Source organism: Sus scrofa, chromosome 13 (assembly GCF_000003025.6).
Source record: "Sus scrofa isolate TJ Tabasco breed Duroc chromosome 13, Sscrofa11.1, whole genome shotgun sequence".
NCBI classification, from domain to species: Eukaryota; Metazoa; Chordata; class Mammalia; order Artiodactyla; family Suidae; genus Sus; species Sus scrofa.
In genome coordinates this window covers 43896330-43915279 of record NC_010455.5, presented here as the reverse complement: position 1 = coordinate 43915279, position 18950 = coordinate 43896330, and the positions used below count along the sequence as shown (strand labels likewise).

General features: G+C 39.5%; 1 protein-coding gene across 4 annotated transcripts; it reads right to left on the bottom strand.

Moving 5' to 3' along the window:
* Positions 856-17888, bottom strand: C13H3orf14 (chromosome 13 C3orf14 homolog). 4 transcript variants are annotated; one of them, XM_001929294.5, is made up of 5 exons: positions 16973-17091; positions 14959-15043; positions 13017-13140; positions 3177-3251; positions 856-1260 (listed from the first exon to the last, which is right to left on the bottom strand). In XM_001929294.5, exons 2-5 carry the CDS (start codon positions 15009-15011, stop codon positions 1078-1080), a joined length of 435 nt encoding a protein of 144 aa, XP_001929329.1. In that variant the 5' UTR covers positions 15012-15043; positions 16973-17091; the 3' UTR covers positions 856-1077. The 4 variants fall into 4 exon arrangements, with proteins under 4 accessions (XP_001929329.1, XP_005657132.1, XP_005657130.1 ...); XM_005657075.3 differs by having other exon boundaries at positions 14959-15040; positions 17010-17087; XM_005657073.3 differs by having other exon boundaries at positions 14959-15040; positions 16973-17074.

The following is an 18950-nucleotide window of genomic DNA, read 5'->3' as shown; positions in this document are numbered from 1 at the left end:
TGCACACCAGTTTGAAATGGAAAATCATTCATGGCAGTGTAGTCTCCCTTGACTAAACAGGAGCTACTTGTATAATTAGAAAAATGGAATTTTTAAAAAATTTTTATTATCATTTTTTTTTTTAGCACTCCAGCAGTGGTGGATTGAGGAGTCTCAGAGCTGTTTAGGGTTGTGACCCAAAGCTTTCTGACTGACAGTCGTTGGAGAAATAACAAAAATAGACAGGAGAGAGAGGGAAGGGCAGATTGCAAGAGGAAAAGATGAGAGAGAGGAGTGACTTGCATTCATAGGGTTGGCAGTCTTTAAGTAACCAAGTCAAAGTCTAATAACCAAGCCCCTCTTAAGAGGTGTCCTTTTTCAGAATGTAGTCTGAGCCCTCCTGAAACTGGCTATATATGGAATGCTCTTTGGTTCAGTTCTTTCTTTCAGAATTTTTACCAGTTTGATTATCTATGAAGGACAAATCCTATGAATCGATTTCCTGATCAATAGCATTATGCTAAAGCTGTTGTCACTGTCTTTGCATTTGTTAAAAAACTACAATAGTAGTGAGCAAACAACTACTTTGATCCTGTGCCTTATCTCCATAGTAAAATAACCAAAAAGTAAAGATTCTGGAAAATGTCAAGTCAGAACTAGTGACTGGTATTCGCTGTTTGGATTAGAATGGCAGTAAATGATTTTAAAAAAACCCAGGGGAGTTGTTTTGTGGTACAGCGGGTTAAGGATCCAGCATTGTCACTGCAGTGGCTTGGGTTGCTGCCATGGCTTGGGTTTGCTCTCTGGCCCAGCAACTTCCACATACCACAGGGGTGGCCAAAAACAAAACAAAACAAAATGAAAACAACACAACACTTACCTAGCAATTTATTTAATCAACATTCCACCTTTCAATCACAGTTTTTAATACTACCATGGATTTGGTGGAAAGCCATGACATTGAAATAAGTTTCTAAGTCTCTAAGTGACAAGCTGAAAGTTGCCAGTGGATTCTCAAATCTTCCTTGCTGTGGAAAGGTAATGAGACCATGTGAACATATTTGATTCCTAAAGTTCCTGTGGCGACCTGCACATTCTTTAATGCTCAGCTTTACTAGACAGGTTTTTTGAAACAGTGTGCGAAGAAGCTATTGCTGCTTTATTTTGAATGGTATTTTCTGCTTCAATTTGATTTTCAACACCAATGGGATATGGTGCTCTTCCTAAAAGAAACTGTTCCCATTTGGGAATATATTCTTCTACTGATGCCCAGTAAAGAGTCTGGAAAAAAAAAAAATTCAAAAGTAAAAAAGCGTATCAAGCAATTGAACTTGGCTCTTCATAATAGTCTAAATGTTTATTCACTTAAGTGTGTGTGTGTGCGTGTACACACACATACACTCACACATATACGTGGAATGCACTTCCTCTACAGAATATTTTATGTTAATTTTAGAAAAAAAATCTGGCTACTTACTAGTGTTAATTTTCAAATTTCTCAGTAAAACCAGAGCCTGGCAGTATTACAGGTTTTAGAATTTTTATTGTGATTTTACACGCCCTCTTGTGGCCAATCTTGTGATTACTATCAGTAGTATCATTTATGGCTACAGGATCGTGAAGTTTTCAAAGTTCCCAATGCCATACCTAAAAATTCCCCCAAGCTGAAGTTATCACAATGAAATGGTTCAACAGGAACATCTGCTTTAGCGTTCACAGAAAAAAAAAAAATCTGACCTGGTATGAGGTCAGGAAGTGAAAGAGAAGGAGTAGGTAAGAGGATTCAGATGAACTGACTCAATTGTATGTGGGAAAAACACTGCATCTGCGCTGTCTTTTAGAAGGGCACTTGATATGGCACCTTGTAACTTCCTCCCCAGTTTTGGGGTAGAATGAGAAAATAATATCAACTAACTATTTTTAATTCAAGTAACGTGGCAGTTGAGATGTTGTGTTATAGCCCTGACTGTAGCAGCCTACAAGCGATAAAAGCTCACACCACATTGCTATATTGCATCTATGAACGTGGATGGTTTCCTGGGTGAGTGCTCTAAGGAGGCCAGAGAAGAGTAAACTACCAAAAGCCCTGTGTCTTAGGAGAGCATTTTATATGAGATCATTACCATCAACTTCATTTTGGGAAATTCAGCCCAAGAGTTAGATAGCACTGGGGACACATAATTACTCACTCTGGGTATTAAAAAGGGCTGGGGATCCTGAACATTGAAAATGGTGAGGGATTCTGTGTATCTGTGCATCTATGCATGTGGTCTGAGAAATAGCCTCACATACTTAAAATAAAGGTCATCCTGCTGTGCAAGACTAGCTAAGAAAAATACCAACCAAGGCCTGTGGTTTGGAGTTTCATCGCCATTCACGGCTGGATTAACCCCTATTGTGTGGGCCCCTTAAGGGCCAGAGGAAGGTATTGGAAAATTCAACAAAGAAAAAGACATGCCCAAGGCACAACTTTGGATGGGAGTTTTTCTATCCTTGATCACTGCCTTTTTTAAAAATGTATTTATTACTCTAGATGACACAGAAAATTGGGGGGCAAATTCTCAGCCTTTAATTGTGAGCCTATTTATATCCCTGGTTAAGCAGCAAGCAAAACTGTATTTTAAAAAGGTCATTAAAAATATGAAATCAAAGTATTCTATATGTAGCAAATTCTCTTTCAGCACAAAGACATTCATATACCAAATAGGGTTTATTTTTGCCAACCAGCTTCCCAATCTGTTCTTGAACTGAGCAAAATAAAACAGACAAAAGCCACACTATACTGCATGATAATATGCATTTAAATAGCATTGGTTGCATTTTTGGTGAAGAGACTGAACTGCTACTTCTAACACCAGCCAACAGGAAAAGCATTTTGGTTAGGCATGCTGGCATCTTTAGATTTAGTGCATATTGTCTGTTAGGATTTAACAAGATAGTTGTTTTTAAGTGACTTTGTGAAAAGACACACGATCCTGATGAAATTTTCCCTTCATATAAATTTAAAAAACCAAGATACATAGGGATTATCTACTAGGTACAAAGCATGGTGCTGTGGACATAGATCAATCAGACACCTCTTGTTTATTTTATTGAATGAAGAAATCTGGGAAACACACACAAACACTAGTTAATTTACAATACACTACTAACAGAAAAGGGTCTCTCCTTTGACATTTGCTTCTTAAGGTTCTCACCTCAAGAGAAACCACCTCAGGTGGTGGAAGTGCATGAATTCGGGTCTGTAGAGACTCCTCTGCCGCTTCAATATCCTGTAACAGATATCAGCATTTTAAAGACAAAATGTATTGATACAACACACACAAATGGCACCTGTAATAGTAGTATCTATATCCCAGATCTCTTACTTCAGCTCTGCTCTGGATACAGGGTTTGAACTGATGGAGGCAGCACCATTGGAGAACTGATCATTGCTTAATTAACCAGTTTCAAACAGAGAACGCAGGGTTTCTTATTTTAAAATAAAAGGCAGGGGGTGGGGGTGGTACTTCTAAGTTCTGCCTTTTTCATTTTAAGTAGTTAGTAAATGCCAATAATTCTTGGAAAAAGAACTTCCTCTAAAACTGCTCAGGGTACTAACTTAGCTTTTAAAATCCTTTAAAAACAGCCAGATGGATAAAATAGTCAAATATTCAGATACTAAAAACAATCAGATACTCAGACCCACGCCAAGTTAACCTTCAAAGTGAAGAGTTCTAATCTGTCCAGACCATGCAAGTGGCACATTAGTGACACACATATCACTTGGTTCAAGATTCTGTTTTTAAATTTTACACCAAGGCAAATCCACCCCCCACGCCCATATTTAAAAGGTCAATGACATCCCAGCATACTCTGCAATAAGAGCCTTTCAAGATTTCAACTGTATTATCTATATTAGAGCCTTCCAACTATATTATCTATATTTCTAAGCTCATTTCAAGGGAAAGTTTTATTGATAGGTAGTATATATTTTAGCTGATTGCATTCAAGCATCGTGCATTACTTTATAGTTATATTTATAGATGTTTGTATTTTCTCTTAGGGTTGTAGAAACACAAGAATATTTAAGGTTAATTTATACCCAGGTAAAGATTTTACATAGATCTGTACAAAAAGTGCATATTCAGAAAGTTAAGACTTTGCAAGTTGTTAGGGAAACATTTGAGCCCTGTTTCATTAACACTCCCCTGTTCAGCACCTCTGTTGTCTTGTGCTCCCTTCCATTTGCCAAGTTCAGGGGCACTGGTTGTAAGTTGTGTCCCTCCTCTCAGCTTAGTGAGTTGATAGAAAAGAGAAAGTTCTCCGATCCCTGTACAAGCACTGGAGTGATCTAAGTACAGGGCTGTTGGACAGACGGAGAGCGATGGAAAAGGGCGTGGGAGTGGGGTGTGAAGAAGCCAAAGCCGAACAGGAGAAAAGAGAGAGCAGATGGCAGCGGCGGGAGCAAGGAATGGGTGTGAAATGGAAAAGGGAAAAACAGGAAATTCCCTAAAGGGACTCCCCAAAGTTGCACAACCACAAATGCACCTGCTGTCTAGAGGAAGGTGATTTGAAGGGGAAAAACAACAATTTAGGGAGAAAAAGCCATCTCTTAGCATGTCTACCCCAGACCAGAAGTTGAATGCTGAGACACACACTAAAGACGCATTTACTGCCAATGATACAACAGAGCCGGGAGACCAACTCTGCTGATTACACTGAGATGTGACAAGGTCTTGGAAAAACCACTTTTTGCTTTTAGAAATCAGATGAAAAATCATAACCCCACCTTTACCATTACTCTGAGAAAAGTTACAAAGTTATCTTGAGATCTAACAGCTATTGGCAAGATTAAAAAACATTTTTCCTAAGGATCAGAAAATAAGGTAGTGAGTAGCTCTTAGAGAAGAGCAGACTGGCCTCAGAAGGGGCAGGAGAAGGGAAGCATGGCCTGGAAAGCAGGCCTACAGTTACCAACCCAGCTGTCATCTCTGCACCATTTCGACAAGGGATTATTACCCCTGCCAATAAATTCTTCCTTAGCTTAAGTCATATTTCACTTTCTTAGATGTTTGGCTTACCCCTCGGACTCCTCCTCCTCTTTGGCTGGTTCCTTTTTCTCTTGTTAATCCTCAGTGGAGCTTTCTTAAGATTTGTGACATCTGTCCCCATCTTTTTACTTTTTACTTTTTCTCCCTCCAAGATTGTCTCTTATCCAGCTTCAATTACTACTGGAAAAGGATGGCTAAGTTTCTTCCCAGCCCTATTTTCTCAACCTGATAAAACTAAGCCCATCTTCTCCTCCTGAATGCATGAGAGTTAGAGTTCCATCCACCCAGATACCTAGGCTGTATCCTCTTCTCACTCCTGTCATTTAATAATTCAAAGCTCCATGCATTGTGCTTTCCGGATGTTTCCCATAGCCTTTCCATGCCATTCTCAATGCCGTGGCCTTGTAATTACACTTACTCATTCAACAAGTACTCAGTACTCTCTTGGACTCATGCCTAGACTCATTTTGCTTCAGTCCACAGCTAACATGGAATTGATGGGTTTTGCTAAAAAACTGCTTCGACTATGTCTTCCTCTAGATTAAAAAAAAAAAAAAAAAAAAAAAAACCAGAAAAACAATCAGCACCAGCAACACAGAGGATCAAGCATGAGTTCATAGCCTGACTCAAAATCTCAGCAATGTGACCCGCACCTTCTAAAGCACAGGGTATGTACTAGGTACTACATAGTCATTATATAAATACAGACTGAGGTGTCCAAGTTTCCCGAGTATAAACCAAACATTTATTTTTTGGCTTCTCTTTTTTTTTGTTGTTTTTGTGTCTTGTCTTTTTTTTAGGGCTGCACTGGCAGCATATAGAGGTTCCCAGGCTAGGGGTCCCATTGGAACTGTAGCCACCAGGCTATACCAGAGCCACAGCAACGTGGGATCTGAGCCGTCTTTGACCTACACCACAACTTATGGCAACACTGGATCCTTAACCCACTGAGTGAGGCCGGGGATCAAAACTGCGTCCTCATGGATTCTAGTAGGTTTTACTAACCGCTGAGCCACAAAAGGAACTCCTCCCAAAATTTATTTATTTTTTTAAAGAAAAAGGGCGCCCAAGTGGAAAAGAGGAGAAAAGAAAGGAAGAGAGGCTAGCTGCTCAGCTTTCTCTGACTATACTTTGTTGTCTTGTGTATAGACTTGTCACTAGACCATTTAGAATTTTTTACAGTGATAGAACAAGTGAAAAACTGATCCCTACAAATTGAAAATGAAAAGAAACAAATCTAACTGCTATCTGGTTGGTGGTATAACCACATGGAGAAGTACATCAAATGGTCTTAGAAAACAATATTTTGACTGAGCATCTTTAGGGAAAAATACCCTAAGGGCAAAAAGGCTTGTAAAAAGTATCTTACTGAAAACCATTCTCAGTAATCACATTAGTGGTAACAGTGCTGTTTGTATGACAGGATAAAGTAAATAAGTAGTTATGTTGGTGTTGGAAAATTCTTTGGGAACAGATTTTTGGCTTGAGAAAAAAAGTTAGAGGTACAAGATCCATGATTTTAAGTTAAAAGTCTTGCAAACTGGAATTCTGGAGTTTCTGATATGAACTCTTGGTGTCTTTTATCTTTTTTTTTTTTTTTTTTTTTTTTTCTTTTTTAAAAAGGCAATAGACACCACTAGTGCCTAAACTGGGGGCTCTAAACATATTTCCTATCAAAAGGATCCAGGGCTCCTTGGAACAACAATTCCACTCAAAGCAGCAAATGCACTTTAAGCCTAGAAGATTTCATCAGACCAGAAAGAAAGGAAATTGTTAGACTGTTAAGATCCCATCAGAAGCATTCAAAGAGTACCCGTGTGTTGCAGCGGAACGAATCTGACTAGGAACCATGAGGTTCTGAATTCGATCCCTGGCCTCGCTCACTGGGTTAAGGATCCGGCATTGCTGTGAGCTGTAGGTCACAGACGTGGCTTGGATCTACTGTTCCCTGTGGCTGTGGCATAGGCCGGTGGCTACAGCTCTGATTAGATCCCTAGCTTGGGAACCTCCATATGCCATGGGTGTGGCCCTAAAAAGACAAAAGACCAAAAAAAAAAAAAAAAAAAAAAAAGAAGAAGATGAAGAAGCATTCAGGAGCTAAACTGAAGAGGCTCCCTCTTGGACAAGGGGACAATTGAGAATAAATTGGAATAAAAATGGAAACAGTTGAAGCATTTCAAATATCTATCACATACCTCAAAAACGAACCCAATCCAAACCAACAATACCTAATTGGTCACTTTTTGAGGATACTAGAGAACCAATCTATTGTTTTGAAAACTAAAAAAGAGAGAACCGGGCACTCCTCATGCTTTTTCCTCTGCGAAGTATACTTCAGTGTTACCAAATAATGGATGAGGGGAAGTTTCTCTTAATATAAATGAGAAGGAATGGGAAAGGATAAAAGAATTCGAATATGCTTTTTGCAACCCCTAATGAATGTATTCAGGCAGTGATCATCAATGACTGCTAACATTCCACAAAAAGAGAGACAACCAGGCGTTATGGAAGTGTTCTTCCTCAAAACATACAACCTGAATCTGATGGGGCCTCTCTTACCAGCAGTTAATGTAGCATTCCTTAGCCTTATGTGGCTGCTGAGCACTTGAAATGTAAAACTGAACTAAGATGTGCTGTGCTGTAAGCATAAAATACACATTGAAGAATGAAAGGCTAGTAAGAAAAAATCATATAAAATATTTACTAACTTTTATAGCCATTACATTTGAAATAGCTTATATGATTGAAACTTTCATAATATATTCTCTGTTTCTTTTGAGGTTTTTAAAAGTGTTTGCTAGGAGTTGCCTGATGGCCTAGTGGGTTAAGAATCTGGTGTTGTCACTGCTGTGGCTAGGATCAGTGCTGTGGCATGGGTTTGATCCCTGGCCCAAGAACTTTGGCATGCAGCATGCTATGTGTGCAGCCAAAAAAAAAGTGGTTACTAGAAAATCTAAAATTATGTGGCTTGAATTGTATTTCTTTTGCATATCACAACTTAGATCTGTTAATTAAAGGAATTAGGGGGAACACAGGGACATGTTAAATGGGTACCTCAGTGATGGAATTAGCAACATCCAGAAACTCTATAGTACCAACACCCAATTCCTTCATCAGATATATTCAAGGGGTGGGGGGAGGGGCAGGGGACAATTTTAGAAATGCAGGAGACCTATCAGGCAATTACAGATTGGATTTCATTTGGAACCTGATTGGATATTTGAGGCTTTATTGTTAATTTCTTAGGTTGATACTGATATTTCAATTTTGCTTCGAATAGTGCCTATCTTTCAGTGATAAACAGTGAAATACAGAAAGAGACATACTAAAATATTTACAGATGAAACAAAGCAGTGTCTGAGGATTAGCTTCAAAATGATCTTGGGTGGGGGGTGGAGATGAAGAGTGCAGACAAAACAAGATAGTCTGTGTTCTGATAAGGATTGAATCTGGGTGAGAAGGGCCTGGAAAAACATTCTTCTGTTCCTCTTTCTCTAGGTATGAAATTGTTCACAACAATTAAAAAAACAACTTTCCAGTGTGGATGATGGTATAAATGCTACTCTGGCATGATTCAGGAGCCTTTATGAATGAGTTGATTCCTGATTAGGAAAAAGATAAGAACACAAAAAGTCTTATCCCAAGATTTCTCTCTTTCCTCCTCCCTACATGGATCTGTCCCTCCCAACCCAGGGAGGCCTGGGCTGGGTTTAATCTTTTAATCTGTTGGAGCAGCACCTTCTGGGACAGAAAAAAATAAGATACTAAAGCATGAAGTGTGGGATCAGGGTACAAATGATAGAAAAAAGAAATGTGAGGAGGAAAGAGGAGAAACACTGGCTGGGAAGTCACTGGCCATCCTGGGAGGCAGTGTGTTGAATGTTCTGCCAGCTCCCCCATGGAGGCTTCCAGGCTGTTGCTGAAGGGAAGCACTTGCTGTATCTCTAATCTGCTGTAGGATGCTCCCATCTTCCTCACAAGAGGATGTTGGTAACCACAAAATCGCCTTTTTTGGGGTTAAACCAAATTTTATGGAGGGAAAGGTGGGAGAGATGATAGTTCACATCACAGAAGTATTTGTGGAAATAAAATGCTCTCTGTCTTCTCAATGTAATATTTCATTTTATTAATACTAATAGAAAAAAATAATTGAGACTGTTTTCAAAGCCACTATCTTCTATAATTCTTATTGACTAAATCCTCACTATAAGTTTCCTTCACTACTTACTCCTATTCATTCTCTTACTAATATGTTTGATTCTTTGATGGGATTAGTCTCTTCTGTTCCCCTTTTAAAATCATTCTTGGATATTCTTGCTAATATATTTTGTTTTCAAATGCAAGTAGAGAATTTTTTTGTTGTTGTTGGGATTGTATTAAATCTGAAAATAACTTTGCGGAGTTCGCACTGTGGCACAGAGGGTTAAGGATCTGGCATTGTTGCCACAGCTATGATGTAGGTTGCATCTGTGGCTCATATTCCCTCTCCGGCCTGAGAACTTTCATATGCCGTGCGTAGCCAAAAGAAAAAAAGAAAAAAAAAAAAACACTATGTGACAACTAACTTAGAAAAGTAATAGGCTCCTCAATCAGGGTTAAAGCCTATGTCTCCATTTAAGTTTTCACTTAAAGCTGCCACTAAATTGTTATTACTGTTACTATCTTCATACCAGTCATGCCTATCCCTTGTCAAGAGAATTCCCAAGTTATTGCTAATGTGAGTGTGATCTCTATTCTCCAGCTGTGTATATAGGATTATGATTGATTTTTATATGCTTAAGTTTTATCCATTAATTTTACTCAACTCATACTAGTTTTAAAACAATTTTGGCTGCTCTGAGTATAAACCTGTATCATGGAAAGATGCTAGAGTTAGTATCTTTCCAGAAATTAAAGCTTATGCCCTTTTTGTGTTTATGATACTGTTCAGAATATGTGAATAAAGTCAAATAATGAACAGCGATAAGGGCATCCTTATTTTGTTACTATCTTTATAACAGGAATGCTGCCAAGTTTCAATGGCACCCTTTTTTTTTTTTTTTTTTTGTCTTTTAGGGCCGCTCCTGTGGCATATGGAGGTCCCCAGATTAGGGGTCAAAATCAGAGCTGTAGCCACTGGACTACACCACAGCCACAGCAACACCAGATCAGAGCCACGTCTTTGATCTACACCACAGCTCATGGCAACACAGGATCCTTAACCCACTGAGTGAGGCCAGGGATCGAACCTGTGTCCTCATGGATACTACTCATATTCATTTCAGCTGAGCCATGATAGGAATTTATCAATGGCACCATTTTAAAGTGCATTCTGTACTTAAGCATCCGTTATCCTGACATAACTTAACCTGGCCTTGAGAAGGAGGATTAGGAGTAGTTACCTGATGGTTTCCTCATCTCTAATTTAAGGGATTACCCAGGATCAGTGGTTTTTACAGTTCCTTAGAACCATAGCAGTACAGGCCAGGAAGGGCTGAATGCATATGGCTTTGGGCCAAAGCAGGTCCACTTCTATCTATTTTACAGCTTGGAAAAAGTTTTTATGCTAAAAAAGAAAACCTTTTGATGAGACTCTAATCTGTATGCTTTTAAAAGTCTCTCCCAGGAGTTCCCATCAATGGATCAGTACTAACGAACCCCACTAGGATCCATGAGAACATGAGGTTTGATCCCTGGCCTCGCTTAGTGGGTTGCCGTGAGCTGTGGTGTAGGTCACAGACGTGACTTGGATCCTGTGTTGCTGTGGCTGTGGTGTAGGCTGTCGGCTACGCTCCGATTTGACCCCTAGCCTGAGAATATGCCGTGGGTATTACCATAAAAAAAAAAAAAGACCAAAAAAAAGTCTCTCCCAACTCAAATTCTGTAATCAAGTCCTATTTATTTTACTTTCACAATAACTTCTATTGTAGAGCCACTAAAATTATATCTGAAGTTTAAAAAATATGAGGGGGGAAAAAGGGACAAAAAATGCATATCCAATTATCCAAAGTATGTTTAAAAAATAGGGGAAAAAACTGCATTTCTAACAGCAAGTACTGTATCTGAGTGCTTGGAAATAGATATTTGGAAAATGTTCATAAAAAGACTGAAAGGAAATTTACCATCCTGGATGGACAGGATGATTTGGAAAGAAGGTATGCTTTTTCATCTTTGCCCTTTCAAGTTTTTTATGGTGATACTATATTAGTTGATAATTATGGGAAAAAATACTGTACCAAACTGGTTTCTCATGACTCTGAAACTAGGTTATCTTCCTCCTGGATATGACAATGATTTCTTAGCTCCCTTCCTTAAATCCAATCTCTCCATTATTGAAATCACTTTGCATCTAAAAAGCAAATAAATCTTTCTTGAAGACCCACTCATATGTTTCTTTTTTTTTAATTTTTTATTTAATTTTATTGGAGTAGAGTTTACTTATGCAATGTTGTATTACTTTCAGGTGTATAGTAAAGTGAATCTAAGACCCATTCATATGTTTCTTATATAAGTCTCTCTCTCTCTCTCTTTTTTTTTTTTTTTTTTGGCTTACTTTCAGTACTATGTTATCTCTACATATCAAAATTCAACTTCATCATTTGATCACATGATGCATAGTCAACCTTGTTTCCTGTGACTTTGCAAGCTAGTTAACTCAGGATCCCGTAAACATTAGCAAGACCATTTATTCTTTTGGTCTTGGCTCTTCCTTAAGAATCCAATGGAATGACTTTCCAATCTGCCTATTGGAACACAGCTCCAGCTTAGCTTCCTCTCTAAGACCTTATAGAATATTCTAGCTCTCAGAGTTTTTACACTTACTCCTAAAGCACTGAGTAGTCTACATAATTAATGTCTGATCAAATAAGGTCTCTATTTTGTGCCTGACAACCTTATGTCATCAACTGAACCTGTAAGCTACCTGATCTAAAGAACTCTAATTTATTCTTATTTTGTTATCCTCAATTTCTGCCCAGAACTAGCAAGAACCCTCCAGGCATTCATCAAATACTTGCTCATTAAAAGAAAGACACTTAATATTACCTGCACTTGCTGTAGGAAAGTAGCAATCAAGCCTTCAAGACTTCTGATTTAGTTTTTCTGACTTTTCAGAGCAAATTCTAGATTATCCTATATATTTCCATTTAAAAATAAATATTGCAAACACCATTGGGCAAGTAAGACATATGGCAATATAGAATGCTTTGGTAGCACTATGGCTGTGACTTAAATTACTGTGGATCAAACTGCCAGAAGCTGAGAAGATAACTGAATTTTCCTCTTCCTTTATCCTCTAGTGAGGACAGAAGATAACTACATCATGCCTATCGATGAAAATATTTAACAATAAAAAACTGAAAACACTGCTTTATAACTTAAATAATATAGCCTTACTACCAAATGTTTTAGTCATAGGATCTCTTGGAAGCTTGAATGGAAGCAAACTTTAGGGTTTTAATTATGGATGAAGCCATACAATTCTGGAAGCAAAGTATAGCAAGCAGCCAAAAATGTTACACATATGATTTTACTCCAAATGGGCACACTGGCCAAATGGTTGAGGCCCTGCGCAATTACATGCTTTGACCACCTCCTCCATCACCATCAAAAAGATCTGAGAAATCTGTTATCTTATGTAGGAATTCTGTATGTTGACCGTGGCTGTAGCAGGGCAAAATCAAATTGTTCTCAATATGTGATAGTTACTTTATCCTGTTTCAGGATCTTCTTACAAATAGAAGATACAAGCTACGTCTTGTATTGATTACTTCTTGCACAAAGATGACCTTAAAATTCCTCTGATTTTTCTGGTTGATTAAAATCATTTAGCATAAGCAAACTTCAAGTTTTCAGTTTAAAAAATGAGAACCCATATACCATTTGTCCAGTTAACATAGGTTGTGCATCATTAATTCTATTTGTTATTCAAAACCAAGAAATTATAGAAATCAAAATTATGAAATTCACTTAAAACCTTTTTGCAAAAGTGGGGAAAATCTCTATGCTTAAGTCAGAGAATCTTACCTTTAAAAGACTAAGGTTCCTTTTAAAAGCATTCTCAGCTGCTTGCCTCTGAGATGCCTTTTCCTTATTTTGATCTCCAAGTTTATTCTCCATTTGTTGAAGTAACATTAATCTTTGTGATACTCTAGAGAAAATGAAGATGATATAAAATTAAATGAGGAAACATTTTATTGATGACCAATATAAGTAATTCATTTCATAATTGCCTCTCACTTCAAGTTCAACCTATTTTGAAAGCCAGTTACTACGTCAGTTACTAAAACTGAAAAACTTAGTAGTTCAATAAGTCTTAAGTCTGGGTAAAATTATTTTTATTTTCATATTTATGCCGTAAGTACATGCTTCTGTTTTTTTTTTTAAACCTTTATGGTCTTTTAAAATTATTTTTGAGTGTTGAAAAATATTTAGTGAAAATGCAAACTGTAACACATATCCCTTTGTACACATACTTATATATACCTCCCCTCACACATACATTGATATAACTTGCTATACGAAACCTTCTGCTTAACACTTCAGTACCCCTGAATCTTATGTTACACATTTAGAATTGTGCTAAACTTCCATATGTTTGAAGAAGCAATAAAAATATTTTTTTCCCTCCTTTTCCAAGTGAAAGATGATGGTTCCATATATGAGTGAGAGGCTGTGTGTACTCATGCATACTCACAAGGTAAAGCAGTGACTGAAGAAACATGTAGAATGTTGTAAATTATCAAACTACCTTGCCATTCTCATTTTACAAGTTTATGATCAGATGAGAAAAAATACACAAATGGTACACAAGTCTAGCCATTTCCCAAATAATGGAGATTCTCAAGAAACATTGTGTTGCAAAGGGCTGTTCTTGAGGGGAGAACTAAAAACCCAGGTTTTTGAACAGTCTTTTTCATAAGAAGAATACCTTAGAAGGTCACAGAAAAGAGCCTGGTAATTAGAGGAAAGGAAAACATGAGAGCCCACAAAGAGAGGTTAGAGAAGGGTTAATACTAAATAGACGTACAGGACTATCCAGCTAATTTACAGGGTCCAGTGCAAAATAAAAATTGGGGGCCCTTGTTTAAAAAATTATTGGGAATTGAAAGACATTGACATCAGAGTGCTAAAGGAGGTGCAGAGCCTGTGCCTGTGCAGGGTACATGCCCATGAATGCCAGCCAGTAAGAGGCTTAGACAAGTTCATTAAAAACCAGTGTGGAAAAAAAAGGGGGGGGGCGTTTCCGTGGTGGTGCAGAGGAAACAAATCTGACTAGAACCATGAGGTTGCATGTTCGATCCCTAGCCTTCCTCAATGGGTTAAGGATCTGGCGTTGTGGTGAGCTGTAGTGTAGGCCGGCAGCTATAACTCCGATACGACCCCAGCCTGGGAACCTCCATGTGCCACTGGCACCGCTCTAAAAAAGCAAAAAAAAAAAAAAAAAAAAAAAAAAACCAGTCTGGAGCCTAGAAAGGGTGAGAGGAAGAATGAATTTATCTAGATATTAGTAACAAGAAGTAAAAACACTTAAAACATGATTATATTAAAAAATTTTTTTTCTCGTCTTAAGGGCCGAACACGTGGCATATGGAGGTTCCCTGGCCAAGGGTTCAATCGGACCTATAGCTGTCAGCCTACATCACAGCCACAGCAACAAAGGATCCATGCCATGTCTTCAACCTACACCACAGATCATGGCACCCCCGGATCCTTAACCCGCTGAGCAAGGCCAGGGATCAAACCCACAGCCTCGTGGTTTCTAGTCAGATTTGTTCCCGCTGCGTCATGACAGGAACTCCAAAACTTTTGTTATTCTTGAGGGACAATGACATTCCCTAACACCAAAATCTCGCAAGTGTCAGAAAATTAATACCTTTTCAGATTTTTAAGTCTTCCTGTGCACATAGTTTCACTAATAAAGACAGTAAAATTTACACACTGAGATTAGACTTCTTAAAAAACTTACATTTCTTCATGTCTTTTAGAAAGGCAAATTTCCTCAGCAAACAGGGATGTCATCTTTAATCAAAGCTGCTTTTATAAGCTTTCTGCTAAATAATAAGAACATTTAAAGATACTTATACCACATGTCCTCAGCTTTGCAACATTTGATGATTCAGCACCTCAACCTATTGGTTCTCTCAGAAGGGAAAAAATCCAGCCTGAGGTGTAATAATGTATAAAGTGAAAGATGCATTTAAAAACATTTTTACTCACAGTGCATAATTTTACATATGCCAGATGTGTCCCAGAACACTAGAACATAGGTAAATGCAACACATTTCCCCTCTTTTTGTCCATACTTTAACTTTAATCAGAATTCATTTTTAAAATTTTTTTATTTTATTTTTTTGTCTTTTTGCCATTTCTTGGGCCGCTCCTGCAGCATATGGAGGTTCCCAGGCTTGGGGTCAGATTGGAGCCATAGCCGCCAGCCTACGCCACAGCCACAGCAACACGGGATCCAAGCCATGTCTTCAACCTTCACCACAGATCCCAGCAACGCTGGATCCTTAACCCATGGAGCAAGGCCAGGGATTGAACCTGCCACCTCATGGTTCCTAGTCGGATTCGTTAACCACTGAGCCACGACGGGAACTCCCCTTAATCAGAATTCAAAACAAACAAGCAGCTGGTACTAAGACTAGTAAACATTTTATTTAATCAACAAAGAGAAAATAAAATCAGGTCTGTAAAATTTAACACAGGGAACACCTTCTCTCAGACACAGAGAGAGGGAGAGAAGTATGAGAAACTCATGGTCTCTCCTTTACTGGAAGACTGACCAGTTCTACCATCTCACGTTTGCTGAAGCACCTGGGCCAATACAGAGAGAAGTCTAGCCAACTACTTTAAGGGCTGTGTGTCTGAAGGCAGATCATCTGGTGGGGTGGATGCAAGAGCTAAAGGTGCCTGCCCAAAGGGAGAATGCAATTTGAGCTGTTATAATTTAATAAATGTAAAATAAAATAAATATAAAATTAATAACATTCTTGGAATGAAGCACTGGTTTTCCTACTTTTATTCTGATTGCTCATTGCTGGAGTGTCCAGCATTGATTATTTCTTAAAGTTATAGTTTATTTACAATGTTGTGCCAGCTTCTGCTGTACAGCATAGTGACCCAGTTATACATATATATCCCAGGAGACTGAATCTAGTTCATGTTATGCAGTAGGGCCTTGGTGTTTATTCATTCTAAATGTCATAGTTTGCATCTGCCCACTCCAACCTCCCACTCCATCCTTTTCTCAAAACTCTTTTGGCAAGCATAAGTCTTGTTCTCCTTGTCTGTGAATCTGTTTCTGTTTTGTTGTTGTTGTTGGGGGCGGGGGAGCATACTCATGGCATATGGAAAATCCCAGGCTAGGGGGCAAATCCTTTAACCCACTGAGTGAGGCCAGGGATCAAACCTGAGTCCTCATGGATATTAGTTGGGTTCATTACCAATGAGCCACAACAGGAACTCCTTGATTATTATTATAATTATTAGTAATAGTACTTTTTTAAAAATTGAGCCTTCCCCTCAGTGACGCACATTGAGTGTAGGACACTGACTCAGCCAAGGGAAACAGAAACACCGCCCTGCCCTCAACGGGTTTCCTCCTCAAGGCACAGCTCTGTTTTCAGCACCGTGGACAGCTCGCCCGGAAGGGATCCAGTTACAGATATTTTTCAATGAAATCACTGCAGGCCAATCCTCGCCGCCTTCCTCCCCCTTTCGAAAGCAGCGTCAAGGAAATTCCGGGAAGTGAGTGCATGGTAACTTCTTTTCTGTTGCGGCTGCCATCAGCACTTCAGACAAACCCCAAAACTGCCTGCCTTGTGAACCGAAGATTCGTAGCTTCTCGGAGTCCTCAGCTCACCCACCGCTCCAACTCCCGCTTCCCAGGACTCAGGAACTTTCTTCATCACCCTCCCTCTTCCTGCTTCGCAGCATCCTCCCCACCACCTGCCCTTCGGACACTCTCAGGCACTTACCTGCAGTGGAACCTCACTCTCCGAACCCCGCACTGACCTTTCCGGAAGGCACCAGAGACCCTGTGGATGTTAGGTTTCAGCGCGGCCTGGGCGTGGTCACACCGCCATGTCTGCGCAAGCGCGACGTGAGGGGATGTCATCACGTTGTTATAAAAGGAGGGCGTCCGGCACCAAATGCGGGTAAAGTGACGCTGCTCTGAGGAAGTGAGGGCTGGAAAAAAGGACGTTGCTAACGCCGTGGGAAAAATTCCATTTGGTGGTAGATTAATTTCTAGCCCTTTTAAAACGTGATCTGCATGTGTTCAAAAGGTTTCAGAGAGTGAAAATGGTTTCTTAGAAGCCAGAACATCACAATAGACTGGAAGGGAAAAAAACTTCTAAATCGTCCTAAGTATTTAAGTGAACTTTACAGTCAGTTCCACAAATGCCTGTGGAGCTTCAAAGAGCTTTTCCCTGGGAGTCTGATGCTGAGTCTGCCAGCAGAGCTCTGCCCGCTTGTAGGGCACCCCCCATAGGGACCATAGTACTGATATTTCATTTCTGGAGTAATTTGTGTGTCGTGGCTCTGTTTGGAATATCTCATTCAATGAATCCCCACAAGGCCTAGTGATAGATGCTATTCTTTTTAATTTTTTTCCACCCACACCAGAGCCACAGCAACCAGATACGAGCCGCCTCTGCGACCTATACCACAGCTCACAGCAATGCCGGGTCCTCAACCCACTGAGCGAGGCCAGGGATCGAAAGTGCAACCTCATGGTTCCTAATCGGATTTGTTTCTGCTGCGCCACTATGGGAATTCCAGATAGATGCTATTCTTCTTATTCGATAGATGCTATTCTCCTCATTTGACATCTTTTTTTCTCCTTGAAGTAACTTTTTTTTTTTTTGTCTTTTTGCCTTTTCTAGGGCTGCTTCCCGGGGCATATGGAGGTTCCCAGGCTAGGGGTCTAATCAGAGCCTAGCCACCAGCCTACGCCAGAGCCACAGCAACGCGGGATCCGAGCTGCGTCTGCAACCTACACCACAGCGGGATCTGAGCTGCGTCTGCAACCTACACCACAGCTCACAGCAAGGTGGGATCCTTAACCCACTGAGCAAGGCCAGGGATGGAACCCACAACCTCATGGTTCCTAGTCGGATTCGTTAACTACTGCGCCACGATGGGAACTCCTCCTTGGAATAACTTTTGAGTTATGTGCTGCTGTCCTTATTTGGAGAAACAAATTGAAGCTCCAGAAAGGTAATGTTTTCTTCGTAAAGGTTACTGAGTTGGTAAAGGGCAAAGAGCTAGAACTCCAAGCTAAGGTGTTTAATTTTTTTTTTTTTTAACTTCCCAGATACCTACAGAAAACTTAGCTCTTGCTTCAGCAACATGCCAGATCTGAACTACGCCTTGAACCTACATTGCAGTTCATGGCAGTGCCGTGGGATCCTTGACCCACTGAGCTAGACTAGAGATCAAACCCACATCCTCATGGATACTAGTCCAGTTTGTTTCCTGTTGGGAACTCCAGGACTACTGCACTTTTGTTTTCTTTGCTTTAAAATTAAAGCCCCTTCCCAGGTAACTGACTTAGACTCAGTTTCTCACTTTCATTGCTACTTCCTCAGTGAAGCATTCCCTGAAACCCTAGTATAAGATCCCAAGTCCATCTCTTCACTGCTTATGCTCCTTCTCCTGGTTTACTTTTCTCCAGAACACAACAGTCCACATATTTTCTAATCACTTACTCATTTGTTTACCAGTACACCTCGGCTAGAATTGGAAACTCCTTTTAATTGTCTCCTTTATTGCTGAGCAACAGGAACTGCCTGACTATAGGTATTCAGTAAATTTTTTGAATGAATGGATAAAATAATCCCCCCCTTGTTGAAATTCCATCATAATGTAAGACCTCTGTCTTCAGTTCCTAGAATTTTGATTTAGCTCTTACACAGCCTGATTTAGTAAAGATAAAAAATAGAACCCTGACTG